Source organism: Aspergillus aculeatus, assembly GCF_001890905.1.
Source record: "Aspergillus aculeatus ATCC 16872 unplaced genomic scaffold ASPACscaffold_7, whole genome shotgun sequence".
NCBI classification, from domain to species: domain Eukaryota; kingdom Fungi; phylum Ascomycota; class Eurotiomycetes; order Eurotiales; family Aspergillaceae; genus Aspergillus; species Aspergillus aculeatus.
Genome location: NW_017962982.1, coordinates 13,537 through 32,291, shown reverse-complemented (window position 1 = coordinate 32,291; position 18,755 = coordinate 13,537). Strand labels below are relative to the sequence as shown.

Genomic DNA, 18,755 nt, shown 5'->3' with positions numbered 1-18,755 from the left:
TGTCCGTGTTCAGATGTGAACTGGCTATATGTGGGTGTGTAGTATATCGTATCGTCATACATAAAAAGCCGATGCCGGAGCTTAACTCCGTCCGACTTGACCACCCATCCGGCTCTAGAATTTTGGGTGACTCTGGTGGATCCGTATGCACGCTCATCAGCGTCTTCATAGGGGGAGGTCAGGACCGAGCATAGACAAATATGGCTCAATGAAGAATTGATCCCAGTCAATTTCCCAACTCATGTCTGGCATCGCGGAATTGGCCTCGGATGTCGGCGGTGTCTGACCAAACCCATAACCTGCCTCGACAGCTTCCAGCTGAGCCAGTTCCTTTCGCTTTTTGCTCATGGTCAGGCCGAGGAGGTGCCGCGCCATCGACAACGCCTCCCGCGTCAGTCCAGTATCGGCAGCCTTGACAAGGTGCTCCAAGCCCTTGAATGCACCGTCAATGTGGGGGAAAGCTACCGGGGTGTCAATGGCCAACAGAATGCAGCAGTATTGGAAGACGCTACCGATCGCGTTCCAAAACAGATGACCCTGGTCAGCTTGCTTCTTGGCTGCATCAACTGCGACGTTGCCGCTGTTAATGACGAGTTTGATGATCTCGTCCGGTATCTGGGTCTTGAGCTGGTAGAGTCGTCGATAAAAGCAAAATGCAAGATCGGCCTTCGTCACCACCAGGAACGGATGGCTCACTTTGAACTCGTCCAGGGCCTTGAGACGATAATATAGGTCCTGCATGGGACTGGCAGGCTGTGCGTCGTACTTCAACGCTGCGTTGGGCGAAGGGACAATGTGGGCGAGTTGTACGAACTGATCAGCCACAGACCCAGGTACGGGAACGATAGGATGGCAAGTCACAGTCCGGTATCCGACCGACGAGAGATCGTACTCATAAGACAGGATGTTATGCCCGGCCCACGAGACCCAGAAGATTCTGCGCAGACGGTCGGCACTATGGCCGAGGACGGCGGCGCCCGCCATGGAGGCCATTTTCGTGATGGTGACTTCCTCGTGCAGGCCGATGGCCTCGCAGAGATGCATTTGCGTGCACGAAGCAATCCAAGCATTGCTGGGCCGGGTGGTAGCTCGCAGATAAAAGACTCGCATGCCCCACGCAACGATGTGATCAATGCCATGCAAACGCATGGAAGAGGGATCATCGAGAATGGCCTTGGCGTACTGCACCAGGTCCGACTCCCGCGGGTGTTTTCTTGGGGATAGGAAGGATCCGAGGGCCGCCACGCCGGCGGCCACAGCACCAAAGGCGACTGCATTGCTGCCAGAACCCCGGTAATAGTTCCAGCATCGCTGAGTGTAGATGGAAGGGTCAATCACGTCACCGATGGGAGCCAGTACGGAGAAGTACGTCCCCGAGAAGAAGCCAAGGTCTTCCTCCGAGATGAGGTCGCCCAGAAAGCAGTGAGCGCTGGATGCTTCTTCGGGGCGGACGCCAAAGTTGTAAGCAAATGACCGCATCTTAGGAGGGCTCGCGGAGCCCAGAGCCACACCCAGAATATGTGGGAATGCCATGGCCGCTGATGCCCCAGAGTATCGAAACTTTTGCTCGTCAAAGATGCCGGAAGACGGCCCCCCGGCCACGGCGGGGAGGGGACTCTTGGCCGGCGAGTCGACTGGCTCGAACTGACATCGGTTGAGACTTTCATCGTCGCGCTCCAGGTTTGTGCGCTTGGCTGGAGGCGGAGGATGGCCGTCTGTGTAGGTGCAATTGTAGCCGTGGGTAGTGCACATCCCACAAGGATACACGGTGTCGCATTTTCGCTTGCGCTGATGGCACGGGATGCATGCCTTCCTCGTCCGCCTGCGCTTGGTGATTGTCGTTGACATGACCTACTCAGGCTGCTGCAAGTGCGGACCTCCACACATTGAACGAAAGATCCATCTATCAACAGGTGGGAGGATTTCGATTCAAGGTCGGAGGCGGGAGAGATGTTTTAACTCCATGGGGCTAGCGTGAATCGACTTGAGTATGTTATTGTATTGTACCGTAGGTTACCCCTAGTACTTTATGTACACATAGTGTACACATCAGTTCAGGTTATCAACTAGGTACGACTACCAGTGTCCCCTATCTTATAAACCTCGACAACGACCTTCGATCGTTTGCCTCGGGACCCCCGACTGATCGCTGAAAATTTGAGGAACGTTCGATCCCCGAAACATGTTCGACCGCTCGGCCCGCTTGTTTGCCAGGTGGGCCCTGCCCCCATCACGTCACAGTCTGCTATCGCTTCCTTCTAGCCTTCGCACCCCCGGTGAGTTTGACAGGATTCAAGACCGCAAGGTTGCGGAGTAGTGGCTGCCGAAGGGGGATCATCGATGGAAGGGGGAACCATTTTCAGAAGACGAACACAGCCCGATCACCGCATTCGCGCGAAGACTGCGTCAGAACAAGCTCAAGTGACCGGTCAGAGCAGACCATCCCGAGTACCAACATGAGGATCTCCAGGCCGCGGTGAAGCCAGCCATCGGATTCTGGCTGTTCCCCCCCAAAGGCTTGGGCGCTGTGTCTGCGGCAGGCACTCCCGGTGTCGTTGTTACAGATTTGTTCCAAAAGGATATTTGTAGCAATCAGAGCCCGAGCCAATTCTGGACATGAAAAGTCACAGGCTGGAACTGGCGTTGCTTGGCCTCCAGTAGGTCGGTAATCCTCGCAATTGTTCCCCTCGCTGGTGGCTACATCGTAGAGAGCGTCATGGTGGTGTCACGCTGGTGACGCATTCCGGTCTGCAGGCGGACAAACGCTCCGAGTATTGTTGAACGAGGGGTGAGAATCATACATGTCATTGATTGTACTCTCAACCAGGGAACAGAATGGAGAACCTGGACATCGGGACTGAATAATAAGTGCGTATGTGTTAGATGTAATCGGCATCCAGAAGAGACACAGTTCATGAAATGCATACACTCCTATTGCTGTTCGTCTGCGACCCAACAAAAAACACTCCATCCCGGAAAGCAGCTCTAATCATTATCATAGGGAGTTGACAGAGACTGAAACTAAATAGAGGGTCAGCAGCATGCGACGGAGTCCGAAATGCGCATCGGTAACTTGTTGGTCCATGCAGGGCAGCAGCCCCGTCAATTGCTGTATAATGTAGCCTGCCCTAACCAATCTCATTGAGTAGTAGTTCCCTAGAGACAGACATATCTAGGCCCTCCCGCGGGCCGTTTCGCGGATCCACCTTGTTTCTCCATCTTAGGTAGTTCTAGCCATACCTGTGGTGCTTCTAGAGCTAAGGGAGAGGTCGAGGGAAGGGAAGACGTGACAGGCCCTGCGGAGAAGAATGCCAGCTTGGCAGCTTGCCTCATGCCTAGGATGCATGACAAAACCGGATTTTTCCAACTGTAGACTAGCTCTCTCAGCTTCGCCATACTGTCATCGACAGTCAAGGTCCAGCCAGACTTCCAATCCCTGGTCGCCTGGTCGGAATGATTGACTTCCTTCCAGTCTCCCTCGCGACAAGATATGACATTCTGTGGTATATGTCGTATGTTCCAGAGCACGAAGGAATTTTCTAAGCACTTCCGCAAGTGCACATCTCGCATGATTAGCTTACCTGACACCGGAATCTTTGGCGGTTAAACTACTTAGGCCGGTGAGTGGGACCGAGCTAGAACAGATGGAAAGGAGTGATAGATGGTGTTGAGGCGGCAAGTCACTAGGTTTGCGGGAGAGGGGAGGGTTGATTCGGCTCCATACAATGGCGTCATTCACAGGAAGTCGGCAGGCGATTCCTCTTCTCGCAAGTCCATTCACTAGTTCCGATATCATAGATCACTGCGTAGCTTCCCTCACCGTTCGAGAGTTTAAAAGCAGGCTACATGTACCCTTCAAGCTCCCTCTCTGGCATGTTTTCTTCTGCAGCGTTCCAACCACTGCAACTTGCTTGATCTACCCCCAAAGCACCAGCGGTTCTATCACCTTTTCCACAATGCCACGATCTCAGTTCTCTCCTTGTATTTATGTCCTGCTTATGATGGCCTTGGTATTGGCTGTCTTGGGCATAGTACTCCCCCCAAACTTTCCGATGCCCGATAGCGTTGCCGCGGCGCCACCTTGTGGGGAGGTGGTTATCCTGGCAGGAGAGGCAGCTGGCCCAGGAAAAAAAGGTGCATTGGGGCTGGATGTCCTTTCTTATGCAGCCCACTAGTCAACGGTCCAGGAAACAATAAGAAGTCCGATGGCAAGGAACCCGGTGACAAGGAATCTGACGAGGCGCTGCCCGAGGACCAGCAGGCTGAGAAGAGTCAATCGGCTGACGAGGACTCAAGTGACAAGGACTCAAGTGACAAGGACACCGGTGACAAGGAAGTGAGCGAGAAGGATTCAAGTAGCAAGGAGTCGAGTGGCAAGCAATCTCAAGGCAAACAGTCGGGAGGCAAAAATTCGAAGGGCAAGCAGTCCGATGCTAATGAAGATGGCGAGCAATCGATTAGCAAGCGATTCAACGCCAGGTTTGTCAGAAATGAGAAGCAACGGATTGCTCGGCAAGATGATCGCAGCGCCGCCAACAATGAACAATCCGACGACAGCTCCAATGGCGACCGAGTGACCGCCGAGCCTGTCGACGACAGCGAGGAACCAGACGGCAGGCAATCTAATCGTAAGCAGACCAATCGCAAGGGCCCCAATAGCAAGGGTTCCAACAGCAAAAACGGCGATGGCAAAGCTTCCAATAGCGAAAATTCCAAGGACAACGATTTCAATACCAAGTCCAGTGGCAAGCAGTCGAACCGCAAACATGCCAGCAACAATAATTCTGACGATGTGGGTATCAATGAGGAGGGTTCAGATAACACGTCCGATAGCGTGCAGTCGGATGGCAAGCAATCAAGCGACGAGAATTCCAATGAGGACGACTCTGATAACAAATCCAATGGCAAGAAGCCCAGTGGCAATCACTTTAACGACGAGGATACAAACGATGGAATTTCCAATGACGAAGACTCTGAAAGCCAGCCCAATGGCGAGCAATCCGGTCGCAAGCAGTCAAACCGCAAACAATCCGGTCGCAAGCATGGCAATAGCAAGCAACCCAATAACGAGCAATCTGATGTCAAGCTCACGGGAGACGAGACTCATTCAGATGAGGAGACTTCGAGCGGGAACAATGAGGATGGGGAGGTTTCAGGCGACGCCTCTGAGTCGTCCTCGCCCTGAATTGAACGATGAGACCGCCCTCAGGATGAACGTTTGACTCGGCGTGGGGACAAAGGGATAACTATGCGAGAGCGAACGCTGGCATAAAAGTGGCTTATGTTCTTAATGGTAATTGATTGAGGAACTGACTCGACAATATTGCGGGAAGGAAACAGTAGGAAAAGTTTTTAGTTAGGGCACAATGCTAGATGATGGTTTTAACAAAGCCGGATGCCCGTAAAAGTACTTGCTTCTAACTAACCAGTGATATAATTGCGCTTCAATTGTGTTAATGAAGCCATCGTACCATATAGCGTATATTGTGATTATATACTCCCTCCAGGCTGAAGAATATCACTTACATCACGACACAGTTTGCGTTCAAGGCGGAGCCCCGGGAGATGTGGGAATCAGGAATTTCAGACGGCCGCAGCCGGACCTTGGACACGGGCACCGTCTCGTTTAACCACATTAGGTATTTACCATGGTCACAAAGCAGCCACAGTTTCAAGAAAGATGTTTTTTTCTTCTTGCCAAGGATTTCGAACTCGAAGGCATACATTCCGGTCACAAGCTTTTCAGCCTCGTCCCCGTCGCCAGCTTCGCGGAAACAGCGCGCCACGACACGGGCCTCGGCCCCGCGTGAGACGACCCCATGAAAAGGCGGAGCGTCGGGATAGACCGCTCGCAGGAGCTGGAAGATTGCCTGCAACCGTTCCTGTGATGCCTCAAAGTTCTTGTCCCTCGCCCCGTGCACCTGGATGTATTGACGCCCGGGGGCGTAATCAACGATGCCGAACCGGTGATTGGGCATTGCTGCTAGAACAATCCGAGATGACTTTACTACTTACGGTTTGCATTTCGTGACTATACACTGTGGGTATATCGAAGTCACTCATAAAGTCACTCATAGGGTTTGACTTTTCTTATATACTGCTTATATGACCCCTTGTCATCTCCATGTTGCAGGGCTGCTGACGAGAAAACCTTTCAGCTTCGCGGCAGCAGGGGACATTTTTTTGGAGAGACAATGCGGGGGCTCCATGGTCGCCGAATGCACGAATGCACAAACAATGATATTTGTTCCTTTGTTCCTCCAAAGACAAAGATGGGTTCTCACAAGACTCGCCGGAATTCTAATTCTCGTGGACAAAAAGGCCATGGACATGTCACCTGACTACTATCTATTACACGGAGCCTATTCCCAAACGGGAAGTTGATTCCGCTGCCAGGTGCCAGTACAGTGCAGTGCCCAGTGCCGTGAGCCCGAGCTGGAGGAACCCTGAGGGACTACTAGTAGGTACTACCTTAGTAACGTGGGCCTACTATCGTGGGATGAACTGCCCTGGGACTATACGCAACGACCACAAGGCCAGATTTACTCAAAAAAAGAAGCATGAAGCTATCCCGGGCCCTGGCCCTCCCCTCTCTTTCCCGTGGGGCTTTGTAAACTCATCCTCGACCTTATATATTGCCATCGAATATGCCCGACATTGCCGTGCCTGGAGCCTCTGATCACGCAATGGTGGGTGTGTTTGGGGTCATCCACACCGCGAGCCCTTTTGTGCTCGACGTGTCTACAACGAAAACGACCTGCTTCAGCCCGCTATCCGACGAGGAACGGTGAACATCGCCCACGCAATTCATACAACCCCAGTGTACGGATATTGGTGGTGACCTCCTCCTTTGCCTCGGTCCTCGACTTAGACTAAGGGTTCCGACCAGCGTACCGCTACACCGAAGCAGACTGGAATCCATGCAGCTATGAGATCGCCAAGGAAACCTTCAACTCAAGCATAGCATACTGTGCATCCAATGCTTAGCATTTGCGGAAAGATGTCTGTGGGAGTGGGCGACCGAGAACCAGCCAACTTCACCGTGGCCACCATCTGCCCCCCGTAGATCTTTGGCCCTACGATCGGCGGTGCGTCCAAGCTGAACGAGTCCACTGAAGTCATCATGAACCTTGTCAACAGCTCTCAGGAGGTGGTACCTGTGGCAGAGGTTTATCAATTAATGATTGATGCATAGTTAGCAATCTACTCCGTAGTTAGTTTTTACCTAATCTATTTCTACTACTCTCTTGAACAGCCCTAATCCCAGTTGAGCAGGAGACTACCGGGCAATTACGATGAAAGACTAACCATGGGAGATTGGTGCCCGGCTCGGGTCTTGGTCGTGGTGGCTGAGTAATGCCACTAGGTGGTAGTTAAGTCAATGGAAGCCCTGAGGGTGATGCTTATGCTGCCCAGGAACGTCTTCGTTCAAGGAATAGTACATCTCACCCCCTTTGCAATTCGCAAAATGGAACCTGCTGCGAAGTTCACTTTCATCAACGATCCACAGCTCCGTCCGCTCCTGGTTTCCGCGACGAACCGTCCAAGATCATCGGATCGAGGTGCTCACCCCCTTGATGACAACAAGGCAAACGCCCGCAAATAAGGCTTCTGGTTGGAAAAAAGTAGACTTGTCTGGACAATCACAGAAGGGTACTCCTTTCCTTGGACGAAGCAGTGAAAGGGTTCCCAGGCCACCCCGCCCCACCAAGGCCTTGTCCTGGGCGGGAATCGAACTTCTTCCCTAGCCATTTCTACTACAAATTACCTCCAGTTATTGGCAGAGCTAGAATCTCTGGCCCAACCTTGTCGAATGACTGGCAATTTCGGACAATCGGTGTGTTTCAGGGGACTAAGCGGATTCATGGGGGGTCTGTTACTTTTAACTATCTATACTTTGTATATATATAACAACTAATACTGTACTTAATTGGTGTTATCATAGGAACTATTTATCTATTAGTAGCGGCGCAATGAGAGAGAGTATTTTAAAAAAGACTTGAAGTATGTCTATATTTAGTTTTGGATTAAATAATCATTTGTAAGGGCTCAACCAGCCCTTCCAACCTTCGCGCTTATCCGCGAAGGGAGATTGATATAGCCGGCCTCAGGCATCAGTCAAGTGACGGCTAAGCGGGCGGGCCGCGACCATACATCCTAAGAGGAGCGGCTGCCTCGCGAATGAGGCAGATTAGCAACAACACCTTAAGGCAATATATTGGTATCTTGGGCCTTGCGAGAGACCCTTCGTTCATCACGCTATTTCACCATTCTAGCCCTTGTATCATTAAAATGCGGCTTAGTGTTTAAGAAGAACCAGAAAATCAACGGACACTCCGGCAGTACTAAAGTTAAATATATGATTTTAAGTGTACATAGTTTATAGTTTAAATTAATTATATAACCAGTACTACTATGCTCAGACGAGCTTTTAAAATAATTATTATTTTTTTTAGTATCTATTTTTGAAGTAATCAGGGATTGCTTAGAAATTGCTTAGAACATATACTTCTATGCCCCCCACTTCGAGCCGATTATTAAGCAAAAAGCGGCGCCATGTTGGATCTGAAACAAAAGAAAGTCACTCGATTTCCGCAGCAATCCAGTTCAGTAGGAATATACCCGTGCCCACGCAAAAATTAACTTGCAATAGTCTGTCGACGAATTTGACCACCAAACTAAAATTAAAACCAATCTTCAGGGCTGTCTGGAGTTCTCCGCGTCCCGTTCTTCTAGTGGACGTAAGTGAAGTGAGGGTTGGTAAACTCATCCTCAACTTATATATCACTTCATGCTTGGCGTTATAGCTACACTGCATTTGTGTTTGAGTTACGATGCACCAAGTGCTGAGGATGAAGAGGAAAAGCAAGCCTATTCAATCATCTTTTATCGTATTCATATGGATTCGGACCCTCCACATGTGAAGTAGATGAACGATTTACACATAAAGCGAAACACCAAACCTGGCCAAGAATACCGACAATACCTTCAAGGGTGACAAACTGGCCAACAACAGGAAAAGACGCGAGAAGAGAAGAGGACAATCCACTGCAAAAGAAGAAATCAAAAGAGAACAGGGCTTCTGCTTTCCGATAACGAAGCCATGTTTTCCTTGCTGTCACAAGAATATGCACAGGAGGGATCTGGTTTCGAGTTGGCGCCCACCGTCGGCTGTGGTCCTCTGACCTCCGATTGATTCTACCCAACGGTGAAATTCAGGTAGCCTTGCCCAGAAAAGCCTTCCAGAGTAACCATCTGAAAGATTGGGGTGCCGGGGCTGAGACCCAAATCCTTCCAGCCCTGGAAATGGGTGCTCACATCGACGGTGCCGGTGGAGCGGTGGGAGCGACGCACCGACCAATACTGATCAAAACTGGTCACACCGTAGATCTCCTGGACATTTCGGTAGGGTAGGTTGTAGACATCGTATACACCGCCATCACTATTCACCTGGCCTAGGATATCCCCATTGCCTGGGGTGCCAGTGCCATGCGACTCCACAATATACCACTCGGTGACGGGATCCAGGGTCCAGCCATAGATGGCCAAAGTCCAGTCCCCCTCGGCAGTAAAATAACCGTCCCAGGTCAAAGTGCTGAGCGATGAGCCAGATACTTGTCAGCCTCCTTCGGCTCTGCCAACTGAGAAAGGTAGATGAAAGGGGGCAAAAGTGGCACTTACCGTGTGCTGCCGCCTTTATAGCCCTTTCCCCCAAGGAATTCCACCGTAGCATCCCACCCAAGTTCAAATTGACCGATCGTGGGGTATTCGGTATATCCGACCTCGGCTCCATTAGCATTGTACAATGAGTAGTAAAATCCCGCGCTGTCGACACCGTCTTGGCTACTACTCAATACAGTGCTCCGTTTGGTAACGTCCGATATGGTACCGTCCTCGGTCCGATTACCGATTACATCTCTAAGCCATTGAACACGTTCGGGTGAAAGCGCGCCTTTGGGAATTGGGGGAATGGCGGAACCTGTCACAAGCATCCACGAAAGAGCTAACAGGGTGAGTACAGCCAGGCGTGCTTGGCGAAGGAAAGACACCATAATAACAACAAGTAAGAAGAGATTCAAGTACCAGAATATGATTGTAACTGGAATGACCGACAGTGGGAGGACAAAAACAGTTTCGTGCTATCCACTTAGCTTTATATCCTTTGCCTGCTGTGTAAAAAAGGGGGGGGATATGCCGAGAATCTTCCATCTGTATGTTCCTCAGTTTAATTTTTCCGTTAACTCCGGTTGTAGCACTGTGAAACAACCTTCCTCACCAGATCCAGAGAAGATGAGGACTTGAATCTTCTGGGTGGTGGGGGCATAATTTGTTTGCATCGTTGCGATAACCTACGCGAACTCGGGCCGCCGGCTTGTTAGGGGAACTAATGATCGGCCCACGCCGATGGAGATGCCCGGCAATAACCGGTCGATGATGCCCGTACTAGATGTTCTAGGCCGCACGCGATACCGCACAAATGATGCTGCCTATTGACCCAGCCAATTTCTCTCAGTGGCGAGGCCTGAATATAGTAGCTAAGGCTGTCTTTCGTGCCGTGCCTAAGTATCTTTGTGGAAAGATATGTTAGTCTGGTTTCATGTTGCGTGCTTCTTTTACCGAAAACCACAGGACCCTGGACGGAGGGGATGGTTCTCTGACCATCTACTATAGATGAATGCCCCCCCGTCATTGGCCAGGAGCAAGTTTGGCAGACACAAATCCACCCACCGCTAGATGCTCAGGTTCCACTTAGGCGAACGATTAGCGAATGTGGGCGATCGGTGTGTTTCAGAGTGTTGGATTCAGAGGTCCAGTGAGGTGAGGTTGCCCCCCTACCTACATGGCATGCTTACCGGCTCCACATCCCGAAGTTCTTTCCCGAGCTGCCTCGCGGTGTTGGGGAACTTTAGGTGACAGTTGGTGTTGATCTCTATAGAAAGCACGTACAACATACTTAGCAACAAGATTTCTCATGGGCTTCTCTCTTGTAAGACTTGATCGTGACTCCGCTGCTAACCGAGAGCCTAGTCCGGCGGCTTACTATACGAGCAATGGCAGTTTTCGAGAGCAAGAGCAGCACCATGGGCGGTAGCTCTGGGGCCTCCGCGCTTGGTGGTGCAGGCTCTGGGCTCTGGCGGTACAACTTCCCCTGGCGGGGCGGCTCGCTCTGGCCGTTTGGCTCTCCTCATTATTGCTTTAGTGTAGGTCGCAGCCCAGCCGAGAATTCGTCTCAGATTGATGGATGCTACATATTAGTATCGCTCAAATTTGTCTGTGCGCTCTTCGAGGAAGCTAACGGTAGTTCTGTTCGTTTGAATGATCGTCCAAAGGCCCGGGTTGTTGGTTACTAGGAGTGCAAGATAAGCCCATAGGAAGGCGAGCGGATAGTAGAGAATATTGACATTCCTAGACCTATCTTGTCTCGCAGCGAGGGAGACACACTTTGGCTGGGTTAAGATAGCATAAGTAGCAGAGACCTGGTCAGTGAGTGTTCCGGGCAGATTCTTCCCATAGCAAGGCTGCTCTGGTTATTTGGCCCCGGTGTGTCCCGAATTGTTTCAGTATAATACGTAGTAATAAGTACAGTACCTCAAATACGCGAATTCCGTTATCTCAAGCTTTAAGTGATAGGAGGCAGACATTAGAGGCCTAGGCTGGGCCTATCCATCACACCTGTCCTTTAGTCATATAACAGTGTATTTTAAGCTAGGAATCAAGGGTTTTGATTCAACTCTAGCCAAACACGTAAACGTGGTAAGCTAGATTGACGGCGTGACCTTTTACAATGGCAGCTGTCACAATGGCTCCCTAGTTCATATAATGGTCTAGGAGAACTGGCTGAAAGAAGCAGTCTTGGGGGTAACGGAATGGCTACACATCCGAATTCGCGGACATTCGGAAAAGGTTTCCGCACTGTCAGCTTACAGGACAACGGGTGTTAAGGCGCGACCAAGTACCGAGCCAAGACTTGGGTGGATATCCTATTGTGACATTCGCCAGCACTGCCCCAATTCTGAGCAAGGTAGAAGTGGGCTCGGCGTGTACTTCCCTTTGTCGGACAAATCAGTCGGGCCTGGCTGACCGACGGCGTTGTTTGTCATTTACCTCTAACGTAATCCCTGAACTGCCCACATATCCGGCATTACCTAAACCAGGAAATATAGCTGCTAGGTACCAGATAGATGGCGAAAGGAAGAGGCAAGATAGCTGATGACGGACTAAGAATGAATCTCTGGATAAGGGTTGAAGGCATCTAACGGCTGGCACCTCGCAGAAATCGGGATCAGCCCAAGACACTTGCCCTACAGCGGGTCCCAGAGCACACCACGCCGTCCAGATCGTATTGGATTGTCACTGTCCATCACCAGAAGGGTTTCAGGTATATGAAATTGATCGAAAAAAGTAAAACAGATTGTCTCGGACACGCCGGCTACAGTGCGCGCATGGAAATTGAAGGTCTGCAGCACGAGGAGCTCAAGCGAAGCTCTGCCGGGCTTGGAATATGCATATAAACCCCATTTAGCCACCTCTTTCGGGACCGGTTTACTAAACAACATACCACCATCTTTACTTTCTTTTGCTGGATTCTATCTGACCTGGAGTCGGACTCGCATCGCGTGTTTTACATTCATTCATTCTCTCTTTTCATATAGTTTGCTCTCTATCCTCAACTCAGGACAATGAAGTATATTCCTCTCGTTATTGCAGTTGCTGCCGGCCTGGCACGTCCGGCTACTGCCCACTACATCTTCAGCAAGCTCGTGCTGAACGGAGAGGCATCTGCGGACTGGCAATACATCCGCGAGACTACTCGCAGCATAGTCTATGAGCCGACCAAGTACACCTCTACCTTCGATAACCTAACACCCAGCGATAGCGACTTCCGCTGTAATCTCGGTTCCTTCAGCAATGCTGCGAAGACCGAGGTCGCTGAGGTTGCGGCAGGCGATACCATCGCAATGAAGCTATTCTACGACACCAGTATTGCGCATCCTGGCCCGGGACAAGTTTGTACGAGCGATGCCTTCTCCTATCTCATTGTTAACCCTGTCCTAGTCAGTCATTTTCTAATAACCCTGGTCCTTCCAAACTGCAGATATGTCCAAGGCACCGACCGGCAATGTTCAGGAATACCAAGGAGACGGGGATTGGTTCAAAATCTGGGAAAAGACCCTTTGCAACACGGATGGTGATCTGACTACAGAGGCCTGGTGCACCTGGGGCATGTCACAGTTTGAATTTCAAATCCCAGCTGCGACCCCGGCAGGAGAGTACCTAGTGCGCGCCGAGCATATAGGCCTGCATGGCGCTCAAGCGAACGAGGCCGAATTCTTCTACAGGTAAGGCGACTATTGATTGCTGTGCCGGCCCCCCTGAATAAGTCACCTTCATGGCGCTTAATGCTGATACCACGAATCCAGCTGTGCGCAGATCAAGGTTACAGGCTCGGGAACTGGATCTCCCAGTCTCACGTATCAAATTCCTGGTCTCTATAACGACACTATGACCCTGTTCAATGGCCTCAATCTTTGGACTGATTCAGCCGAGAAGGTGCAGCTGGATTTCCTGGAGACGCCAATTGGGGACGACGTGTGGAGCGGAGCAGGCTCGGGGAGCCCATCTGCTGCCACCTCTTCGACCAGCGGTGCAACTCTTGCAGCTCAGGGTACAACTACCTCTGCCGCGCATGCTCAGGCCCAGACCACCATTACCACCAGCACCAGCACCATCACGTCTCTCGAATCAGCCAGCTCAACCGATCTCGTTGCGCAGTATGGTCAGTGCGGAGGCCTTAACTGGTCCGGTCCAACCGAGTGTGAGACACCTTATACCTGTGTGCAGCAGAACCCTTACTACCATCAATGCGTGAATTCGTGCTGATGGAACGGAGACTTTGTGGGCCATGAGGGTGGGTAGAATGATTATTCTCACCGGAGCAGTTTGTCTTGCGCAGGAAAGTTCATGCCTATACGTTAGTCAATATTGTTGATGTACTTAGTCTTGACTTCTTGATGTACGACGGCTGTCGTTAACGCCGTCTTCATTGGTTGGAATGTGCCCTAATCCTTGTTGTGACTGAAATTAGGAGGATCGCAAATGGGATCATAGACTGGAACTTACATTGCACAACTCCTTGGGATTTCATGAACACCACAGCCAGCATAGTAGTAGGAGTGTCAGGATTTAAAGTCCACGGTCCCCAGCATCGCTTGCTGTTACGTGGCAAGCATCTCGAGCGAGGTCGCCACAAGGGCCAGGTCGGTACAGACTACAAGTAGACAACATCTTACTCGAATCAGCCATTGGTGATGTACTCCATATGAGCCAGACAATCGATCGACGGACTGACAGTGGGTAGAGCTCACAAGCCACTTTTCAACAGATCCCATTGGTCGGTGATGAGATGTTGGATGATCTCACCATCTTTTTGTCTGGAATTTGGGAAATCTAAGACAAAAAGATGGTGAGTCTTCGCCGAATGATAGATTTAGCTGACTTCAGCTTCAATAGTAAGGACCATATGAAATATTCAACCAGATTGTAGGGTATGTACCTGTGCATTCCAACGCTCAACTTGCCATGAATGCAGGGGCAGATAGTTCCCACCTTTGTTAGACTCAAGCTCTTTGTCCGATATCAAAGCAACACATTAGACTGCCACTCACGATTTCCACGGAGCTTTGATAGGTAATTTTGAACCATCGAAATATCAGGACCATTGACTCAGGCATACCGCACTACATTCAATGTGAAGGTTCTGTCTTGTCTGATTGGTTCATTGGGGCTTCCGAGTGTAGCCGAGCATCATCAGGAATTCGACAAACAAAGAAACGTCGAAACCCGTTGCAATCGCCTGACAAGAGGCTGGGAATATCCTCAAGGCACCTCATACATATTACATGGCTGGACATCCCCGTAAAAATCGAAATATTGGTCATAAAGCTTCTGAGCAATGGCAAAATCATGATCGCCTATTTTGTTACTTGGACCATCCTCCTTACTCACTCCGCGTCCGCTCTACCGGGGCTGCAAGGGGTGACAACACAAGACGCATGCAGTCCTCTCAGTAATATAGTTGATCAGCTCAAGACCTACAGCACTGCTACTGGGTTCTGCCAGTCGGTCTTAGCTACAACGTTTACTGTCTCTGCCTCCAGGTAAGCCATCTTTCATTTAATGCGATTGTCTTTGCAAGGTTACAATGACTAACAAGATTCTTCTGTATCGAAGTACCTTGACACCTTCAAGCTGCCACTCTACCCATACCACGCATCTACGCACCACCACACCTCAAGCATCCATTTCGCGCAGTGTGAGCTAGAACCCAACCATCCCTGACACTGAGTGAGATCAGTATTGAAACGTCTATAGCCTCTCTTTTCTTATCCCACCCCGGAAGTCTTCCACCAATTCCCTGATGTTGAAGTTAATGACGCATGTAAATGCCTGGGTATCCCCCCTACAGCTATACCCACGCGAACAACGACACACACGCCAACGACCACACTCACGGCATGTACCACTCCACCACCATGTGTCAATGCAGTCCTTCAGTGGGCATACTATCACTTCGGCGAAGGACCTGTCATTCCTAAAAACAGCAATTTGTCCGATTACAATATTGATGTCGCCGCGCTCAAGTATACCACCCCCAACGTCACGGGAACAACCACCTATGTCAATGTAAACCATACTGGGAATGAGACACCAGTCGACATATACGGCAACCTCGAAATATCCGACTACTTCGCCCTCGATCATCGCGGCTATCTATACGCAGAAACAACGGGCACCTATGCGGTTACCCTTCTCAACACGGACGATGTTGCCTACTTCTGGTACAACACCACCGCGTATACCGGCTGGAATGTGACCAACTGGGATATGTACACCGACTTCGAAAGCACGGACAGTCTCCATGTCGACCTAGTCGCTGGTCAATACCTTCCAATCCGCCTGGTTTTCGCAAACGCACAGGGGGGCGCGAGTTTGCCCTTTTCAATTACAGCACCCGACGGGTCGATTGTGTTGGATAAGAATTCCACAGCTTCGTCTTCTATTGTGCAATATTCTTGCGATCGAGTTATAGCCCCCGAGTTTCCATCTTTTGACCACGAAGCTTGAATTCTGTGCTTGACATTTTCCACGTCTGGAGTTATGGTGGCCAGTTTCACCTTTGCCCCCGCACGGACCGTCATTTTCGTTTCTGCATCTCTTCGGTATCTGCATTTCAACACTTTATCAACATCTTCGTGATGAGGCCAGCTTTAGGGCACATTGATTCTGCCGACAACGCTCTGATATTGTCCGCTTGTTTGTCTCTCTTGTTGTTCCAACTCAAAGTGGTACACACACCAGATGAAAACGATCCTTCCGTTGCCTGTTACAGCTGCTGTGATATGATATGAATATATCTCATCTAATCTTAGTCTTTAAGGTTGCGTCTAGTTCCGGTGGGGCTATTAGGCAGAACCCCTGTTCTCCAAGCTGAGGTACGGTACGGTGTTTTCCGCATGGTAATATCTACCAGTCAAAAGGATAGGTACGTTAGATCAACCACGAGTCAGCGGCTTTGCCGATCTCACCTCGGTAGATCTGGTAGCCAGGCGAAATTGCTGCAACCATATCATTCTGGCCGCCTTGTATCTAGAGCATTTGCTTTAGATGTAATCCAATATTGGGATCTAATATTCATACTTATCAACTTCTTTTATAGTATTGTATATCTTCTAAGTCTCATGTGGCCCCAATGCACTTGTATCAGAGTCAAGTTCTTGAAAACGGTGTTATGTATTGCGGATCGGGATTGTAGCATGTAATCTAATAAACAGTGCTAGTATACTTTATATATTAATCTATATAATTCTTTTCTCAGCACGTGTTTGCTCTATTCGTATTTTTGATTTATATATCTTCTTGCTTTTTGCTTTTATACAGTATCTAACATGTGTATTGGAAATGACAGTGCTTGAGTGTGTAGGTACCTGGCGGCCGTTTCATCACACAGCGCATTTCATGTTACCGGGACGAGGGTTAAAATCCGGCTGGGATCCTGGGGTGCCTCTGTCCAGTGGTTGAGGCACTGAATCAGAGTTCTTTTCGATCGAAGGAGCGTCGTGCTGCCCAGAAATTGGATTCTTTTTTCTACCATGGCCAGTATCCCATGAGTACCGGGAACGCTTTCCGAGTTGACTTTGTATTGGTCCGACAAAGTTCGGGTTTGATCCACATCACCTACCCGGGGCGAAGTACGAGGCGGATCGACGGGCTTATCTTTAAATCTAGTTTCGGAGCTGGTGCCACAGGACTCTTGTTCTTGACTTTTGACATTACTGGGGTTTGGCTGGTGTGCTTGCGAGCACGATGTTGGACCTTTCTCTGGTAGACTTATGTTCGAGGGTGGGTCAATTCTCGTGCTAGAAGAAAAGGTTCTTTCTCTACTAATACCTCCATAGTGGCTGCTTGGCCGTTCAGATCCCCCGGTATGGAGAATCTGGGGTCGACTGATCTTTTTTGTTCTCGAACGTCGGAGATTTGTACTGTGGGCTGTACTATAAGCAGGGTTCCGTGCCATAGGCTCGTCTTCATCTGCCGCAGTCGGTGTGAGGCCTTCATTTGCTTTGGACCCATGAGGATTGATCGGGCTCCGCGGATTTTTTTAATACGTGGAGTTCTTCCTTTTCCATGACTGGTTGTTTTGCAAATCGCACGGTCTGCGCTCTCGGCGTTGTGCCCGGTGGATGCCTAGGTTGAGAATCGAATGGCCTCCGACTCCCGGTGGGCTCTGGCTTTATGCCACCGTACCTTCTTGTAGCGTCTGTCCTGCGCTCTTATAGCCGAGTATGAGCGGAAAATTGTGTGGCCGAGCCCCTGTTCCGCTCCGTGGTTTGTCGAGATTCCGCCCGTGAAGGGGCCGGTCGCGGCTTGGGCCGATCGTTTCTGCTATAGCCACGCAACCTCGCCGTGTCGTAGCGCAAACGTTCCGTCGAGTCACTTAGTACCTCATGAGCTGTTTGTATGGCCCGAAAATTAGCAGTAAACTCATTTTCTTCTACGGGATTTCTCTCGGGGTGGTACTGGAGAGCTAACGTTTGAGCGTGAGCAGTCGTTCTTTGCACATTCACTAGCTCTACCGAACCTACCAAGCCTTCTGAAACTTTTCTTTCTATCCTCGGTGGTTGCATCGGATCCGATTTCCAGTTCTGCATAACAGCCTCTTTTTACGTCCGCCTTTACCATCTTGACGTCGTTTCTGTGGTCGAACGGGATTTGCTATGGGTTTCGCTGCGCATAGTCGAGCAGTGGAATTTTCCGAGTTTTCCACAGGTGTCAGAATTTGATTCAACGCATTGTAGAGAATATAAAAGATGTAGCTGTGACAAAATACATTCAGCAGATAGTAGCGTCAGATAGAGCTCCTCAGCGCTCCCTTGTAGGGAGACAAGATCTGTGTATTGTAGAGTCAAGTACAGGACCGGCTTCACCAATCTGCACACTTCCACGGAATCTGTGCCCCACTGCTGAGCTATTAGTTAAAAAATTGGTGCTGTGTAGATGGGCACGTACTTACTCATTTTTGTGCCGGGGTAGAGCGCTCCAGATCTTGCCATTGGTTTTACATCCGAAGACGGGAAACCATGGCCCGATTGACTATGTAGGAATTGAGAGCCGCTATTTATCATTGATTGAGACTTTCCATTCGCACAGTATATAGCCCAGAAGCCCTGTCTATCTTGTAAGTCATAAAGTTTTGG

General features: G+C 50.1%; 6 protein-coding genes across 6 annotated transcripts; 3 read left to right on the top strand and 3 right to left on the bottom strand.

The window, feature by feature from the left end:
* Position 1: 1 nt before the first annotated feature.
* ASPACDRAFT_1880548 (uncharacterized protein) lies at positions 2 to 1,883 on the bottom strand. Its single transcript, XM_020198203.1, has one exon. The coding sequence runs from the start codon at positions 1,846 to 1,848 to the stop codon at positions 166 to 168; it is 1,683 nt and encodes a 560-aa protein (XP_020056411.1). The 5' UTR covers positions 1,849 to 1,883; the 3' UTR covers positions 2 to 165.
* A 2,073-nt stretch (positions 1,884 to 3,956) lies between these two features.
* ASPACDRAFT_59939 (uncharacterized protein) lies at positions 3,957 to 5,185 on the top strand (the record flags this gene model as incomplete). The annotated part of the gene is made up of 2 exons (XM_020203506.1): positions 3,957 to 3,981; positions 4,176 to 5,185. 2 exons carry the CDS (start codon positions 3,957 to 3,959, stop codon positions 5,183 to 5,185), a joined length of 1,035 nt encoding a protein of 344 aa, XP_020056410.1.
* A 337-nt stretch (positions 5,186 to 5,522) lies between these two features.
* On the bottom strand, positions 5,523 to 5,978 carry ASPACDRAFT_42650 (uncharacterized protein; the record flags this gene model as incomplete). The annotated part of the gene is made up of 1 exon (XM_020201129.1): positions 5,523 to 5,978. One exon carries the CDS (start codon positions 5,976 to 5,978, stop codon positions 5,523 to 5,525), a length of 456 nt encoding a protein of 151 aa, XP_020056409.1.
* Positions 5,979 to 8,869: 2,891 nt separating this feature from the next.
* Positions 8,870 to 10,115, bottom strand: ASPACDRAFT_117994 (glycoside hydrolase family 11 protein). The gene is made up of 2 exons (XM_020196122.1): positions 9,682 to 10,115; positions 8,870 to 9,595 (listed from the first exon to the last, which is right to left on the bottom strand). The coding sequence occupies exons 1-2, from the start codon at positions 10,050 to 10,052 to the stop codon at positions 9,199 to 9,201; spliced, it is 768 nt and encodes a 255-aa protein (XP_020056408.1). The 5' UTR covers positions 10,053 to 10,115; the 3' UTR covers positions 8,870 to 9,198.
* Positions 10,116 to 12,680: 2,565 nt separating this feature from the next.
* ASPACDRAFT_28189 (uncharacterized protein) lies at positions 12,681 to 13,881 on the top strand (the record flags this gene model as incomplete). The annotated part of the gene is made up of 3 exons (XM_020199544.1): positions 12,681 to 13,011; positions 13,097 to 13,340; positions 13,422 to 13,881. 3 exons carry the CDS (start codon positions 12,681 to 12,683, stop codon positions 13,879 to 13,881), a joined length of 1,035 nt encoding a protein of 344 aa, XP_020056407.1.
* Positions 13,882 to 14,964: 1,083 nt separating this feature from the next.
* On the top strand, positions 14,965 to 16,125 carry ASPACDRAFT_59936 (uncharacterized protein; the record flags this gene model as incomplete). The annotated part of the gene is made up of 3 exons (XM_020203505.1): positions 14,965 to 15,158; positions 15,250 to 15,313; positions 15,373 to 16,125. 3 exons carry the CDS (start codon positions 14,965 to 14,967, stop codon positions 16,123 to 16,125), a joined length of 1,011 nt encoding a protein of 336 aa, XP_020056406.1.
* Positions 16,126 to 18,755: the final 2,630 nt, after the last annotated feature.